Raw genomic sequence first — 14,403 nt, 5'->3', positions numbered from 1 at the left:
GGCGGCCGGCGGCCGCAAATGCGATCACACAAGCAGTATACGCCGATGGACAGCTTAGATCGTCATGAATCCGCCGGTATAAACCACTTTCAGATGTGATTACCACAGCGAAAAACATTTCGTGGTGAGCGGCACGAAAAACATGACGAAATCGTGTTGGTGCGCACGAAACCGAAACTAAAACTTACGTGACAGTTTCACGAATCCCCGTGAGACCGGGTTGCAGCTACACACAGCTTAAATCATTTTGTGTCTTAAACAGCTAAAACACTTTTTAATAATTGCATTATTTCTAGGTTTAGCCGTAAGGCATTTCCTCATATGAACAGCCAAAAACATTTTTTTAGAGGGATTATATTGGAAATAGTGGAAGGGGAAATTCAACAAAAGTATGTCTGAGATAACATAAACTAAGTTGTCCATACCTGTGATAATTGTATGAACATGGTTATAAAATAAGCTGTACACACCAGAACTATCTCAGTTTTGAACAGTGTCTGTCTGTGTGTCTGTACCAAGAATCTACACTGTAAAGGATAGTCAGGGGAACTGGAAAATCTGATTGTGAGACTTTAGATAGACAAAAGGATACAGGAATGTCAGCGAAAAAAAAAAAAAAGGTTATTAAAGTACCAGTAATCAGATCTGCAGCGCTTGTCCTCTTAAAATGACACAACAGACGTGTGCTGTTTTCACAATCCAGACGGGCAAGTGTTTCAGCCTTGGCACAGGGTTTATAAATGGAAAATTGAGTTTCTGTGATGGCTCAGACAGTGTGAAGGACATTACATAATGCCAGTCTCTTTGGACGGTGCCCAAGGAAAATACCTTTACTTGGTGTAATAACAGAACTGAAATTTTGTTGAAAATTCTTTGGTGAGATAAGACCAAGATACACTTGTTGTGTATTTGGCTGGAACTTTACCAGTACTACCACAGTAAATGCATAGTCCTGACAGTGAAGCATTGTCCTTGCAGTGACGATAAGGAGATGCATGAGTGCAAAAGGTGTTGGGGAGATGACTGTTATAGATGGCACTATGAATGTATGTGGATACACCAAAATACTGGCTGACAAGATGGCTCCCAGTCTGCAAAGCTTTGCAAAAGAGGAATGTTAAAGCATGATAATGATCTAAAACATATTGCCAAAATCTCAAAAGAGTTTCTAAAGAGAAAAAAGAAAAAGAAAAGATAAAATGATGAGCTCACTAAGTATGCTGCCTGTCTTGAATCCAATAGAACTCTATACTGTATAGCAGAAAACCTCTATATCCACACCAACATATGTGCAGTAGATGGATGATTTTTGTTTACTTTTTTAATAACACTTTACAAAATGTCTGTCACTGAGCCAATAGAAAATATTATTTTACCTTTTGGTGTCAGGATATAATACCCTGGAAAACTGGCAAATCCATTTTGATTGACACTCTGTTCTCACGTTACGATAGGCTTCACACAACAGAGGCTTACAGGCCCTTAATATTGAATGAAGCTAAACTTAGAGGTGGGGTGGGTGTGGGATACACAATCTTGAGTTGTTAGTTCATCTTGATCCACCATTGTAAGATTCCGTCTACAAGTGGCAACTGTTGCTAAGGGTTCCATTACCTGAGTTACTGGTGACTGTTTGCATCTGTTGAGTGAGTTTGCTTACTTTCATTGTGACAGACTGTGGTTAACTCTAGAGGGCCAAACTGCAGATAGACCATGTGATTTCACCTCAGTCAAGTGTGTCCTATAGCATGTGAGTTTACTGTTTGTCTTGGCCCTGCAGTTGGACTACAAGGTTGAGTACACATGGTGGAGGAAGGATAGGCTGGGAAGGTTTCATGGAGTCTGGCTGTCCGTGTGTGACGCCTGAGTTGCAGGTAACCTTTTTACTTCCTGATATGCAATATAGTTCAGCTTCTACCTTTCAGTTCAAAATGTTATATTTACTTCTTGTTTCCCAGAAACTGAACTGTCAATTAAATTAGTGTCAATTAAAAGTGAACAAATAACTCTATCATACAAACTTTCTTAAGATAACACAACATTCAGTTATTAGGGTGTGATGAATCTTTCACAGTAGGTTGATTCTTCAGTCTGATCAGATTCTGTTGCTACAAGGAATCAAGCTCTACTCTGGTAACTACAAACATTCACACGAAGTTAATAGGAATCCTGCAATTCCTTTTTAAGCATGCCATTGCTATAAATGTTGGTAATGACATGGCAGTTTTTGGTTAAAATGTTTGAACTTGTGCTTTACAAAAGATCAGAGGATCAATGAAATCATTCTCTGAGTAGTACTGCCATGAACATCCATATCAGTTCACAATGGGGTGTATAATTCATATTATATATAAAACCCAATTCCAATGAAGTTGGAATGTTATGTATCACATTATCTATACACAGCTTAATCCTCTGTAGGGATTCTTGGTAGAGTCTATCCCAGCTGACTTAGGGTGAAGGCAGGGGACACCCTGGGCAGGTCGCCAGTTTATCACAGGGCCACACTTAGAGACAAACAATCACACTCAAATTCACATCTACAGATGATTTAGAATCACCAGTTAACCTCAATATGTTTTTGAAATAGAACCCACACTCTTTTACTACAAAGCCACGCTGTTGTAACATGTACAGAATGTGGCTTAGTTTGGTCTTGCTAAAATAATGACGTCCCTGAAAAGACGCTGCTTGGATGACAGCATATGTTGCTCTAAAACCTGTATGTACCTTCCAGCATAATGGTGCCTTCACAGATGTACAAGTTCCCTATACTCTGAGCACTAACACACCCCCACACCATCACAGATGCTGGCTTTTGAACTTTGCACTGATGGCAATCTGGATGGTCCTTTTCCACTTTAGCCGAAGGACATGATGTCCATAATTTCAAAAAACACTCATCAGACCACTGCATGCTTTTCCACTTTGCATCAGTCCATCTCAGATGAGCTCAGGCCCAGAGAAGTCGGTGGTGTTTCTGGATGTTGTTAATATATGGCTTTGGCTTTGTGTGGTAGAGTTTTAACTTGCACTTGTAGGTATAACTACAAATTAACTGACAGTCCTTTTCCAAAGTGTTCCTGAGCCCACCTGGTAATGTCCTTTACAGAAAGATGTCAGTTTCTAATGCAGTGCCACCTGAGGGATCAAATGTCACAGACATTCAATGTTGCTGCTTACATGTAGAGATTTCTCCAGGTTCTTTGAAATTCTTGATGATATTATGGACTGTTGATGATTAATTCCATAAATTCCTTGCAATTATACATTGGGAAACATTGTCCTTAAACTGCTGGACTATGACTGTATTGTTCACAAAGTGGTGAACCCTATTCTTGTTTGTGAACGACTGAGCCTTTCGAGGATGGCCCTTTTATATCCAATCATGACACTCACGTGTTTCAAATTAACCTGTTCACCTGCAGAATGTTCCAAATAGATGATTTGAGAGCATTCCTCAACATCCCCAGTCTGTTGTTGCCCTTGTCTCAGCTTTATTGGAACATGTTCCAGGCATCAAATTCAAAATTAATGAATATTTGCAAAAAAAACAAACAAACAAAATGAATATAACTTTAAAGATATTGTCTTTGTAGTGTGTTCAAATGAATGTAGGTTGAAAAGATTTGTAAATCATTGTATTCTGTTTATAATGAGGCTTTACACAACTTTCCAACTTCCTCAGAACTGGGGTTTGTATTTTAATAAAGACTAAACTGGGGCTCTTTGTTTTCTCAGTTAAATATTTGGTTAAATTTTACTCAAAATGAAAAACGTCTAATTCCTCTTTCAATTTCTATCAATAGGATCACTGCAGACCAAAAGAGGTGTACCTATCATCCCACGTTGAACAATCCAGCATTTTACACCAGTGCAATGTCATGTTGTCTGAGTGCAGGGTGGAGCCCTGCAGTAATGGCCAAGCAGGGGAGACCAGACTAAAGGGGCAACAAGGTAAAGAAAAGGAAAAAGAGGAGGCAGTTGTTCCCTGTGGAGCCAGCCAGCCTGCAGGCTGCCCAAGGCAGGCGGAGTCAGGAACAAGACAGTCTTCATCAGCTGACCTTATTGGCAGCATGACAACATCAGATGGTGGACTGGAGCAGAGGGATGAGACACAGACTCTGGAGGACAGAAGGAGATTTTCCCACTTGACTGTCAACCAGGAGAGCCAATGTGGAGCTTCAGGTGTGTGAGGAGAAAAGTGGAGGTGGCACATCATTTGTGATTCTACCTATGCTGTGATTCTTAACTCACTTATTTAACAAAATAATTGCCATTCATAAAATACTTCCAACAACTACTGTAATCCACTAACGCTTCATACCTCTGGATTATACACAGCTATATCACCACGAAACACTTGGATATAAAATCTACATGTTTGTGAATATATGATGAACTGTAAGCATCATTTATATCTGTGTGTAAAAGCATCAGATGTGTGTGTGGTGGAGCAACACCACCAGAAGTCCAAACCAAGGGGCTTGCCAACCTGCTCCTACCCAGACAGAGGCAGGAAGAGGCAGGTAGAGCGGCCCCGGGGAACTGGACCTTACTTCTTCTTTGGAGGAACAAACGGGGCTGAAATGTAAGCTGAACAAAATCAAATGAAAAGTTGGGATTGCTTTTTAAAACTTGTCAGCACATCCTGTGTAAAATTATCCAATTCAATAAGACAAAAGGTGATGACTTTTAAAGTTAAACTTCATGCTAGCAGAAAACATCTTTCACATGTTTAAATTGTATTTTGGGCCCTTTATCAGTCTAAATTTACATGGGTGCTCTGACCTCTGGTTTGTTGTGTAATTAAACTTAAGTGTTTTCGATTTCCTCTGTAACTTCTGCAGAGTGAGCAATTACTGTGAGAGCAGAGGATGGAAGAGGATTTACGACAAGCACAGGGACGATGTCAAACTCAGGTGGTGTGAGACCAAGTCATCTGCCAACTACTGCAACTTCAGAGAAGGTAGTGAGGCATTTTGCTATATTTAGAACCCCCCTCCATAAAAATGTACCACAATGTTACTTAGAAAAGAAAATGGAAATAAATTCTGCAGACCTCAAAAATGTAATGGGTGTGTATCATGTTGTTTTTAATAGAAAAAGGTTTATTGCATTCCATTCACAGAATGAAAACTTGAAGTCACCATGTTATTGTTTCCAGGTGAACAGTTGGTATACCAGATTCCCAACAACAAGGTGCTCACCACTAAGATTGGCCTCCTCAGCAGTCTGAGAGAGTACGAGCGAGTGAGCAGCAAAGTCAGACATGGTCAAGGGCTTAGGTGAACTGAAAAACTGTGTTCCTTTTTTATTCTGTCTTTGTCTGACAGGCATTGCACATCAGGACGGGTTGTGTCTGTTCAAAGCAGGAAATATATTTCTACTTCCATTACAGAGTTTACAGATTGCTAAGCAGCCATCCTGTACCATTATAGTGACTTGATAGAGACCAACTAAAATTGATTGAAAGACATATCAGCCTATTTACTTAACACATGAATATCACAAGAGCATTTTGTGTGTCAGTTATATCAGCTATGTTGGTAGTTAATTATTAATAACTCTGACTGGACATTAAGATTAAACTGTGTATTTCAGAAAGCTGCACATATTGGTTTGGCAGTGACTCTGCTGAACTGGGGCTCTAGAACAATGATCAAGCATGACACACAAAGTCCCTGAGATCACAAACCACTGACATTCAGAACATTTAAGTGAATGCAGTACAACCATGCATGCACACAAACACATACAATCTCCAACACACAGTGAAAGTACACACCACTGTTCAAAAGTATGAGGTCACTTAGAAATGTCCTTATTCTTGAAGGAAATTAGCATTAAATTAATCATAAATCCAGTCTAGACATTCCTAATGTGGTAAATGACTATTCTAGCTGGAAGCAGCTGATTTTTAATGTAATATCTACATAGTGGTAAAGAAGAACATTTCCAGCAGCCATCACTCCCGTGTTCTAATGCTACATTGTGTTAGCTAATGGTGCTGAAAGGTTAATTGATGATTAGAAAAGCCTTGTGCAGTTATGTTTGCTCATGAATAAAAGCGTGTGTTTTCGTGGAAAACATGAAATTGTCTGAGTGATCCCAAACTCTTGAACGGTAATGTTGGTTTCACTTAAAGTATTTCTCCATTCAAAAGTGTATTTCTGTCTTCATTTTTCACATGTGATTGTCACTGTACAGAATGGTGCAGAAAGTCTCAGTTAAAGGTGTCTATTTCAGCAGTTGAAAAGTATGTCAGTGTGAAAGTTAAGAAATCACGTACTGGTATATTTTGATTCTCTTCATACAGTAAGTGTTACTCATTAAATGATGTGCATAGATGAATACGGGTGCAGGCAAAACATCCATACTTCATAGTTTATTTATGATTTCAATATTTAAAACTCTATGTGTAATGATAATTTACAGTCAATGACTGCACAGTATTGTGTTTTCATTGTTACTAGGCAGGTTTTGGGGTGCAAAGAGTTAAGCAGTTGATAATCCCGTCGTTTAAACATTAGCGACACAGAACCATTCATGTGCTTCTTTTTGTATTGTGCTTCACAGGAGGCTAAGCATGGAAGAGTTCATTCCCACTACCTTCCGCATGGATCTAAGGGACGAGAGGGAGGCTTTCCTTGCCCAACTCGAGGGTAAAATGCTCAAACACACCTTACCTACGTTAACCTCTCACACACTGATGTCCTGATGCAGGATGCACTACTGGTTCAACTGGATTTGCCTTTAGTCTGCAGGCTCCAGTTTAAAACAAGACAAATCAAACTTGACCAGTCATCCATCCAACAATGAAAAGAAACATAATAGTTTGTGCTTGGTGCCGTTAAGACAACAGTTGCCTTGGTGAGTGTTTAATCAAGAGGTTGAGAACGTTGGAAAATAATGCACTTCGCCTCCCATAAGGCATTGATAAAATCACCAGGGGAACATGCTGTTGCCATGGAGATGAGTCAGTAGAGGGCAGGACTGAGATACAAACACAGGAAGAGACGCTCAGCAGGATCTGAATGTAGTGCTGCCCCAGCGTTAGACAACACTGAGACAAAAGCACATGTAATATTAAACCTGAATAACAGTTTTCTTAACTTTAAAGACCAAAAGATGAACCTACCCGCTGGTTTTCACACTGACTGTAGGCATACGAACAGACAGCATTATGATAAGTGGTGTACAGCTTTTGACAAACATGGTTATCACTAAGTAAACAGGAGAAAGACACAGACATCTGGTTTGGATCTCTGGGTGATGGATGGATTTGTGGAAGAGAAGACAATGGAAAAGAAAAGACAAACAACCAAACCTTACAACCTCGGTGGAACAGAAATATAGACAGGAATTAAATAATAGATACTACTGAAACATCTCCATAATGCACTCATTAATTGCTGTCTCCACTTTGAGTGTGGACATCATCATTTTGTACCATTGCTGACAGATACCAAATAATGATGCTCAATAAAAAGCAAAAGAAAACAGACATACTTAAGCTCACAGTAGAGACTAGAACAACCCTTATCAGTGTTCTATTACACCACTGTTATTAAAGAAGCAGCATTTTAATGATGCATCTGCTTTAATCTATTTTATATAATGTTGATTAGTTTAACTGATTGTTATGTGTGACACTTTATATGCTGCTCTTTTTTTATGCCTATCTATACAACAATGTCTGAAATTCAGTGGCATAAAACAGCATAGATTAATTTAATTATGTTTGCCTGTTGCATTATGTTGCATACATTTCATATCTGAAGATTTCGCTAAAGTGGTGGAAGGTAAATATACTTAGGAGCACATAGGGAGTGATTTCACACACAGCCAATCTCTCATTCATTCATTCAACAACAAGTGTAATATAGCGTGATTAAGTCAGTATTAACACAATGCATCAAGCAGTATAGAACAGCGATTAAGTTGGACCTTGTATTTCATATGTACATGTCATATGTTTTTATATGAGCCTTTATGATAGCATGTTCCTGATGTAACTTTGTGACTGTTGCCAGGTGTGAGCAACAATGAGAGTCGTATGTGGATCTGTAAGCCTACAGGGATGAACCAGGGCAAAGGGATCTTTCTTCTAAAGAGCCAGGAGGATGTATCTGCCTTCAGACTGAAGCTGCAGCACATGGAGGACTGCCAAGCCAACAGGAAAGTGCATCACCGCAAGACTCAGGCTCACATTGTCCAACAGTGGGTAAACACTAAGTTGTTTAAGTTAATGTCATCTGATATTTTCTGTCTAAACAAAGACTGCTTCCGCGGAAACTGGGACAATATCCTATTTCTGATTATTTCTGCCTGATGAGCTTTGTTTCTGCAGGTTTTTAGTAGACACCAGCAGACGCAAAAGTGTGATTTAATCCTTTAAGCTGAGTTCTCACATGCAGTTTTGAGATTTTGCTTTATTTTGTTTGTAGCTGAATAGCATTAACTGTACCATAATACCTTATTCTCTGGTGTTTCCCCACTGTGTGAGATAGCGTTTCCTCAAGTGTTCTTAATTCCCGAGTTTGTGTGAGTGTGTGTTTATGTGTATTTGTATGTGTGTGCGTGTGTTTGTTTTTATATCTCCTGTATTAAGTGCTTCTAATTGTTGTATTGTTTTTATGTAAAGCACTTTGAGCTGCTCCCTGGCATGAAAAGGGCTTTATAAATAAAGATTGATTGATTGATTGATTGATTGATTGATTGATTGATTGATTGATTGATTGATTGATTGATTGATTGATTGATTGATAAAGCGATAAACAAAAGATAAAGATCCATAAAAGGAATTCAACATGCAGTTCACATTTAGTGGCGTGAGCTTTTGTGTCAATATTTACAGAGTATTTACAGTATTTTTTTTAGGCAGTTGCCATTCTTGTGATCATAATCTTACTGATAAACATGAATATTTTATGCTCAGTTACATCCAGAGGCCGCTGCTCCTGAACGGAAAAAAGTTTGATGTGCGCTCTTACCTCCTAATCGCCTGCACTGCTCCTTACATGGTCTTTTTTCGTCATGGATATGTGCGACTGACCTGCGACCTCTACGACCCCAGCTCCAACAACCTCAGTGCCCACCTGACCAATCAGGTGAGACCTTAACGCCAGACGCATTCTGCCAGGATATCAAGCATTAACTGGCAGGTCAATGTTTCAACATACACAAGTTTGTGATTATCACAAATGTTTTTGAAACCAGACAGGAATTAGAAACAGCTCAGATATTTCTTTTAATGTCGCACAGACACAATTTTGACCATCAGGATTATTATAATTTTGAAATCAAGATTATTAGTCATTAGTCTTCCCTCTGACTCAAGCAGGAGCGTTAAGAGAATTATATACATTACCTCAGCAGTTCATTATTACTAGTAAGCTAAGGGTACTTCAACCAGACTCTTTAAAATAATTCATGAAATGTCTGTGGAATAAAGCTAACGCCTAAATATCAACACATGCATTTGACAGAATACAGTTTCTGCATATAATTTTGAATTTGTAACATAACTTATTTTGCAATCACACATACACACACCCACAACAGACAGTATTGTTAGTAACACACTGATTTTATGACCAAATCGTGGAGGATCCAGTGCACTTTAAGTTCTCTGCACATCACAGTGCAAATACCATCACTACTCTCAGCAGTAGTCTATGTTACTGAATGAGACAGAAACCAGTGGGCATCTTTAGGTAATGAATTCATAATTACTGTGGACAGTTGTTATATATTTTAGACTATTACTGATTTCAGTTTTTTAATGTTGAGTTTTGTCCAGTTTTATGTTGCATTTCAACTTGATACAAAATCAGAGAAGTGTTGTGTTTTTTTAGGTTCTACATTCTGTAAAGAGTATTTTACTGGTAAACACACTGTTACTGCCAAATAGTAGTTTGACATTAGAAGGATTACTGTAAGGATTTTTGCATGTCATCCTACGTACACAGTACACACCTATATCATTCCAAAGGGTTAAATATAGTTGTAGCACTGACTGCCTGTCTGCTCAGCTGACTGCTCCATGTGTCTCTGGTCCCCCTGCTGTCCATCTGCAGTACATGCAGAAGAAAAACCCTCTGTACAGCCAGCTGAAGGAGGACACAGTGTGGTCCATGGAGAGCTTCAACACCTACGTCAACGACAAGTTTCAGGTTGCCAAGTGTCTGCCCAGGGACTGGGTGCTGGGCGTCTTTGCAGTGAGTGCTGTGGTGTGGTGGAGCTCTCAGGGACCAATTACCATTATAATGATGGCTGTTGGCACCTGCAGCTAATTGAGATGGCGGTTACATTTGGATGAGCTCATTCCTGTCTGAGGATGCATCATCTTATCATTAAAATGAAATGTTACACATGTTGTTTTTCTCCATAGTGCCTTGCAGCACAACAAATGGTACAGTGAAACCTGTGCAACATGTTTTTTTTAGTCTCACCTGTCAGAGTGAAACCTCAAACCCTGATTGTGACACACATTGGAGTGCATACAGTCAACCACAATGTGCATGTTCCATTTCACAGAAACCTGCTACAAATGAAAAATTACAAGTCCAATAGAGCACTGGGTTTGTAATTGTTATGTAAAAGATGCTACAATTGCTTAAGAAGTCTGTGCATCGTTGCTTCTGTAACAAAGTGGCCTAAGAGATCAGTTAATCCAGTCGAACTGCCAAAGCAAGGCGTATGTGATCAAATCAGGGTTTTTTTTTTTGTTAGCTTTTTTTTTTTGGCATTTTGGCTTTATAAGATACGTTCAGTGTAGTGGTAGACAGGAAAGGAAGGAGAAGAGTGGGGGCAAGACATTCAGTAAAGGCCATGAGTGAAATCAAGCCCAGGCCGCTGCGTCGTGGAAAAGCCCCTGTTTATGGATCACCTGCTCAACCAGTTGAGCTATCTGGGCACCTAACCAAATCAGTTTTTAAAAGCACAACAACTTTTCGTTCTTGAGGAAATGCAAACATGCATATTCAGATTTTGTTGAAGATCTAAAGCTTTAGACTTTCAAAATGGCTTCCAGAGCTGTCTACTGTAAAAACAATGTTAAAAAAAAACAAAAAGCAAAAACAAAACCACTGCAGTCCTACAGCCGCCAAAAATAGTATAAAATAATGAAGTATGACTATCTAATTAAAATCGAGTAATTTTTCATAATTGAACCATGTGTTCTAGCCTTAATTCAGATTCAGTTTTTATGAAATGTTTATTGGCTTTTTAATGCTTTTAATGGTAATTTACATGCAAGATTGTATTAAATTATCTTTAATAATAAGTGAAATGTATAATAATACGCATTTAAGAAAACACATTTATTTAACATTTTTGTCGTGAAAATCTGAAACACAATATCTTTAATTTTACGAACAAATCTAAAAATTACAAAAACAACACTTCTTTTCCTATTAACTGTCACTGATTGTATCTGAATTTTCAACCCCTTTGAATACAGTAATTTAATCTATTAAGTGAAAAGGAAATATTTCAGGAAATATGATGAATTTACAAAGACATTTTAACAGTTATCAAGCTTTTTTAAATTGAATTTTCTTTAAAAATAGACATTTTGTGGCTATTCACAGTTAAAGGTTTATTGCTATTTTACATTTTACATTGCATATTCAGTCTATTTTTGTCATTTTATTATTTTCATGCATTTGAAAAATATGACAAAAACACTGTAAACTAAACGTACTGACTTTTTTCTTTTTTTTTTTTTACAGTGTATGTCAGAATGAATGATTTACTGACTGATACTTTTCCGTTTCATGCATCAGAAGCGCATGCAGCACATCATGACCCAGTGTTTCCTTGCAGTTAAGTCAAAGTTAGACTGTCGCCTGGGATTCTTTGACTTGATTGGCTGCGACTTCATGGTGGACGAGGACTTTAAGGTGGGACAGACTTTGCTGAATATCTAGATGCTGGCTGGTGTTCGACATGTTTATCGGTCATGTGGTTCTAATAGGTGTGGCTGCTGGAGATGAACTGTAATCCAGCTCTCCATACCAACTGTGAGGTGCTGAAGGAGGTGATACCCAGCACTGTTGAGGAGACACTCGGTGAGTTTAAAGCCCATCATCATCATCATCATCATCATCACCATCATCATCATCATCATCATCATCATCATCCAAAAGTTTGCGGTCACTTAGAAACGTCCTTTTTTTTAAAGAAAAACTTTTTTTTTCATTGAAGATAATGATAAATTATTCAGAAATACAGTTTAGACATTGTTAATGTGGTAAATGACTATTCTAGCTAGGAACGGTTATTTTTTATTTTTCCAATTTAACAAAACATACACAAAATACAGAATATCACCCACCCCCTTACACATACAAACTAAAAGAGTGCCTAACTCAAAACGAGTAGGTAATAGTCAAAGTAATGGAAAAAAAATACAAATAAATAAATACAACTTAAAGTAAGGGATTCTGGCATATATGGTGACTCGTGGTGTATCAATTTGGTATTGTTTTTATAATAAGTCTGATACAGGTGTTGGCAAAGTCAATGTAATTTAAGTAGGGCTGCTAAATCTTCACAAAGGTGCTGTATTCATTTCTCAGCGTATACGTAATCTTTTTGAGTGGGATGCATCTGTTCATTTCCATTAACCAGCTGGCTTTGGGGAGATGGCTGTCAGACTTCCATATCACCACTATACATTGAATTTAAATGGAATATCTACATAGGGGATCTCTCATAATGTTTCAGTTGTATTTTGTCCTCGATTTGTAAATTTGAACCAGATACACTACTGTTCTAAAGTTTGGGGTCACTTAGAAATGTCCTTATTTTTGAAAGAAAGCATTTTTTTCACTGAAGGTAAAAGTAAATTAATTAGACACACAGTCTAGACATTCCTAATGTGGCAAATGGTGTTGAAAGGCTAATTGATGATTAGAAAACCCTTGTGCAATTATGTTAGCACATGAATAAAAGTGTGAGTTTTCATGGAAAACATGAAATTGTCTGGATGAACCCAAACTTCTGAAGTGTGTGTGTTGTTTTAGTGTTTTGATGTCAGATGTGCTCACTTCACAGTCACAGTTCCCTTTCATGAATGTGTTAGTTATAACAGACTAAAGTGTGACACCACCCAAGCGTTATGTCATTTGCTGTTTAATGCTCCTCTCTAGATTTAACGATGGAGATCTTCAACAAATGTCGTCTCAGGCAGAGAATCCTTCCCTTGGTCAGTCAGAGAGAGTTTGTGCTGCTGTATAAAAGTGCTTCAACTCCTGATTGTGTATTAGCCTGCAGCAAGAGCAACACAAACACTGAGTTCCACCAAAAAAACACCAAAAAGACCCGAAAGTCTGAAACCAAAACGTATAAGTCTGAGACAGAGGGCAACAGTGTGGCATCCCCTGCTTTTTCTGTGAATGTTTCATCAAGTGGTGGAGGAAGGTCTGGTCCAAAGTCTAGCTGCCGTCACAGCAGCTCCATTGCCACCTCATCTCTCCATCAAAACATTTCATCTGTACAGGGATGTTCCCATTTACACAGCAGCAGCAACAGCATGCAGAGTGTCAGGAGTAAGAGCACCAGGCCTCGGGCTGAATTCAAGCCAGGGAAATGTACTTTGCATCATCATTTAAAGGGTGTCAATGACATGAAGCACCCGAAGACTCAGCAGAGGCTGCGGCTCATCATGTCTGAGTCCGGTCCTTTCTGTGGCTCTCCTGATACACCATCGCCTGGACCTGCCGGACCTGCTGGGTTTATAGCTGAACATGAAGAAGAGTGCAAAGGGGCACAAAGACATTAGAGTTCAAAACAAAAGAGGAATTGTGATCTAAGCTTTGTTTTAAAATGAGAAATGCGAGAAAATGCTGAATGTTACAATAAAGATGTATTTATCTTAAACAAAATCAACTGGTTTCAGTGATTTTTCATCCTGTAAGGAGTCTGTAAGAAAGATGACCTTCAATTTGAATTTTAAACATGTCTTTTGCTTTGTTTCTTTGGTTGTCTGTAAGTAAATTAATTTAACCTTTATTCGAAAATCGTGGACATGGCAAATACATTCATCGGTCATCTTACGTCAAGCTACATCCCTTGACAGAAACAGAACAGTTCCTGACCTGTGGAAAAACAGAAACAGGATTGTGTGCAAACCTTGGAACCACCTTACTGTAAAGCTAACCAGGCAGATCAACATAACACTCCACTATACAGTTGCTGTAGCTTGTTTTGACTGCAGCACTCTACGTGTCATAACTCATAATTATCTCACTTGACAATCCATATTCAGGCTCGATGCATGTAAACACAGGCAGGCATCTTTCCCAACAGTATGCTTGCTTCATCCACGCACTTCTCAACCAGAGTGGCTTCAGGGAATTTGTCTTATCAACATGCAGAGGTATGATGTTGTTC

The 14,403-nt window shown here is 38.6% G+C and overlaps 1 protein-coding gene across 1 annotated transcript; it reads left to right on the top strand.

The window, feature by feature from the left end:
* Nucleotides 1-3,835: 3,835 nt before the first annotated feature.
* ttll10 (tubulin tyrosine ligase-like family, member 10) lies at nt 3,836-12,098 on the top strand. The gene is made up of 8 exons (XM_051950220.1): nt 3,836-4,188; nt 4,435-4,591; nt 4,851-4,969; nt 6,580-6,665; nt 8,037-8,223; nt 8,942-9,113; nt 10,083-10,223; nt 11,793-12,098. The coding sequence occupies exons 4-8, from the start codon at nt 6,590-6,592 to the stop codon at nt 11,934-11,936; spliced, it is 720 nt and encodes a 239-aa protein (XP_051806180.1). The 5' UTR covers nt 3,836-4,188; nt 4,435-4,591; nt 4,851-4,969; nt 6,580-6,589; the 3' UTR covers nt 11,937-12,098.
* The last annotated feature ends 2,305 nt before the right edge of the window (nt 12,099-14,403 follow it).

This window comes from Acanthochromis polyacanthus, chromosome 6 (genome assembly GCF_021347895.1).
Source record: "Acanthochromis polyacanthus isolate Apoly-LR-REF ecotype Palm Island chromosome 6, KAUST_Apoly_ChrSc, whole genome shotgun sequence".
Taxonomy (NCBI): Eukaryota; Metazoa; Chordata; class Actinopteri; family Pomacentridae; genus Acanthochromis; species Acanthochromis polyacanthus.
This window is presented reverse-complemented; position numbering and strand designations above follow the sequence as displayed.

What these genes read in the sequence shown, in the direction of transcription:
- ttll10 (XM_051950220.1), top strand. Translation starts at nt 6,590, where the DNA reads ATGGAAGAGTTCATTCCCACTACCTTCCGCATGGATCTAAGGGACGAG. An exon ending in CAGGCTCACATTGTCCAACA is followed by an intron (nt 8,224 to 8,941) that starts GTGGGTAAACAC and finishes TTTTATGCTCAG; the next exon opens with TTACATCCAGAGGCCGCTGC. An exon ending in GTGCCCACCTGACCAATCAG is followed by an intron (nt 9,114 to 10,082) that starts GTGAGACCTTAA and finishes GTCCATCTGCAG; the next exon opens with TACATGCAGAAGAAAAACCC.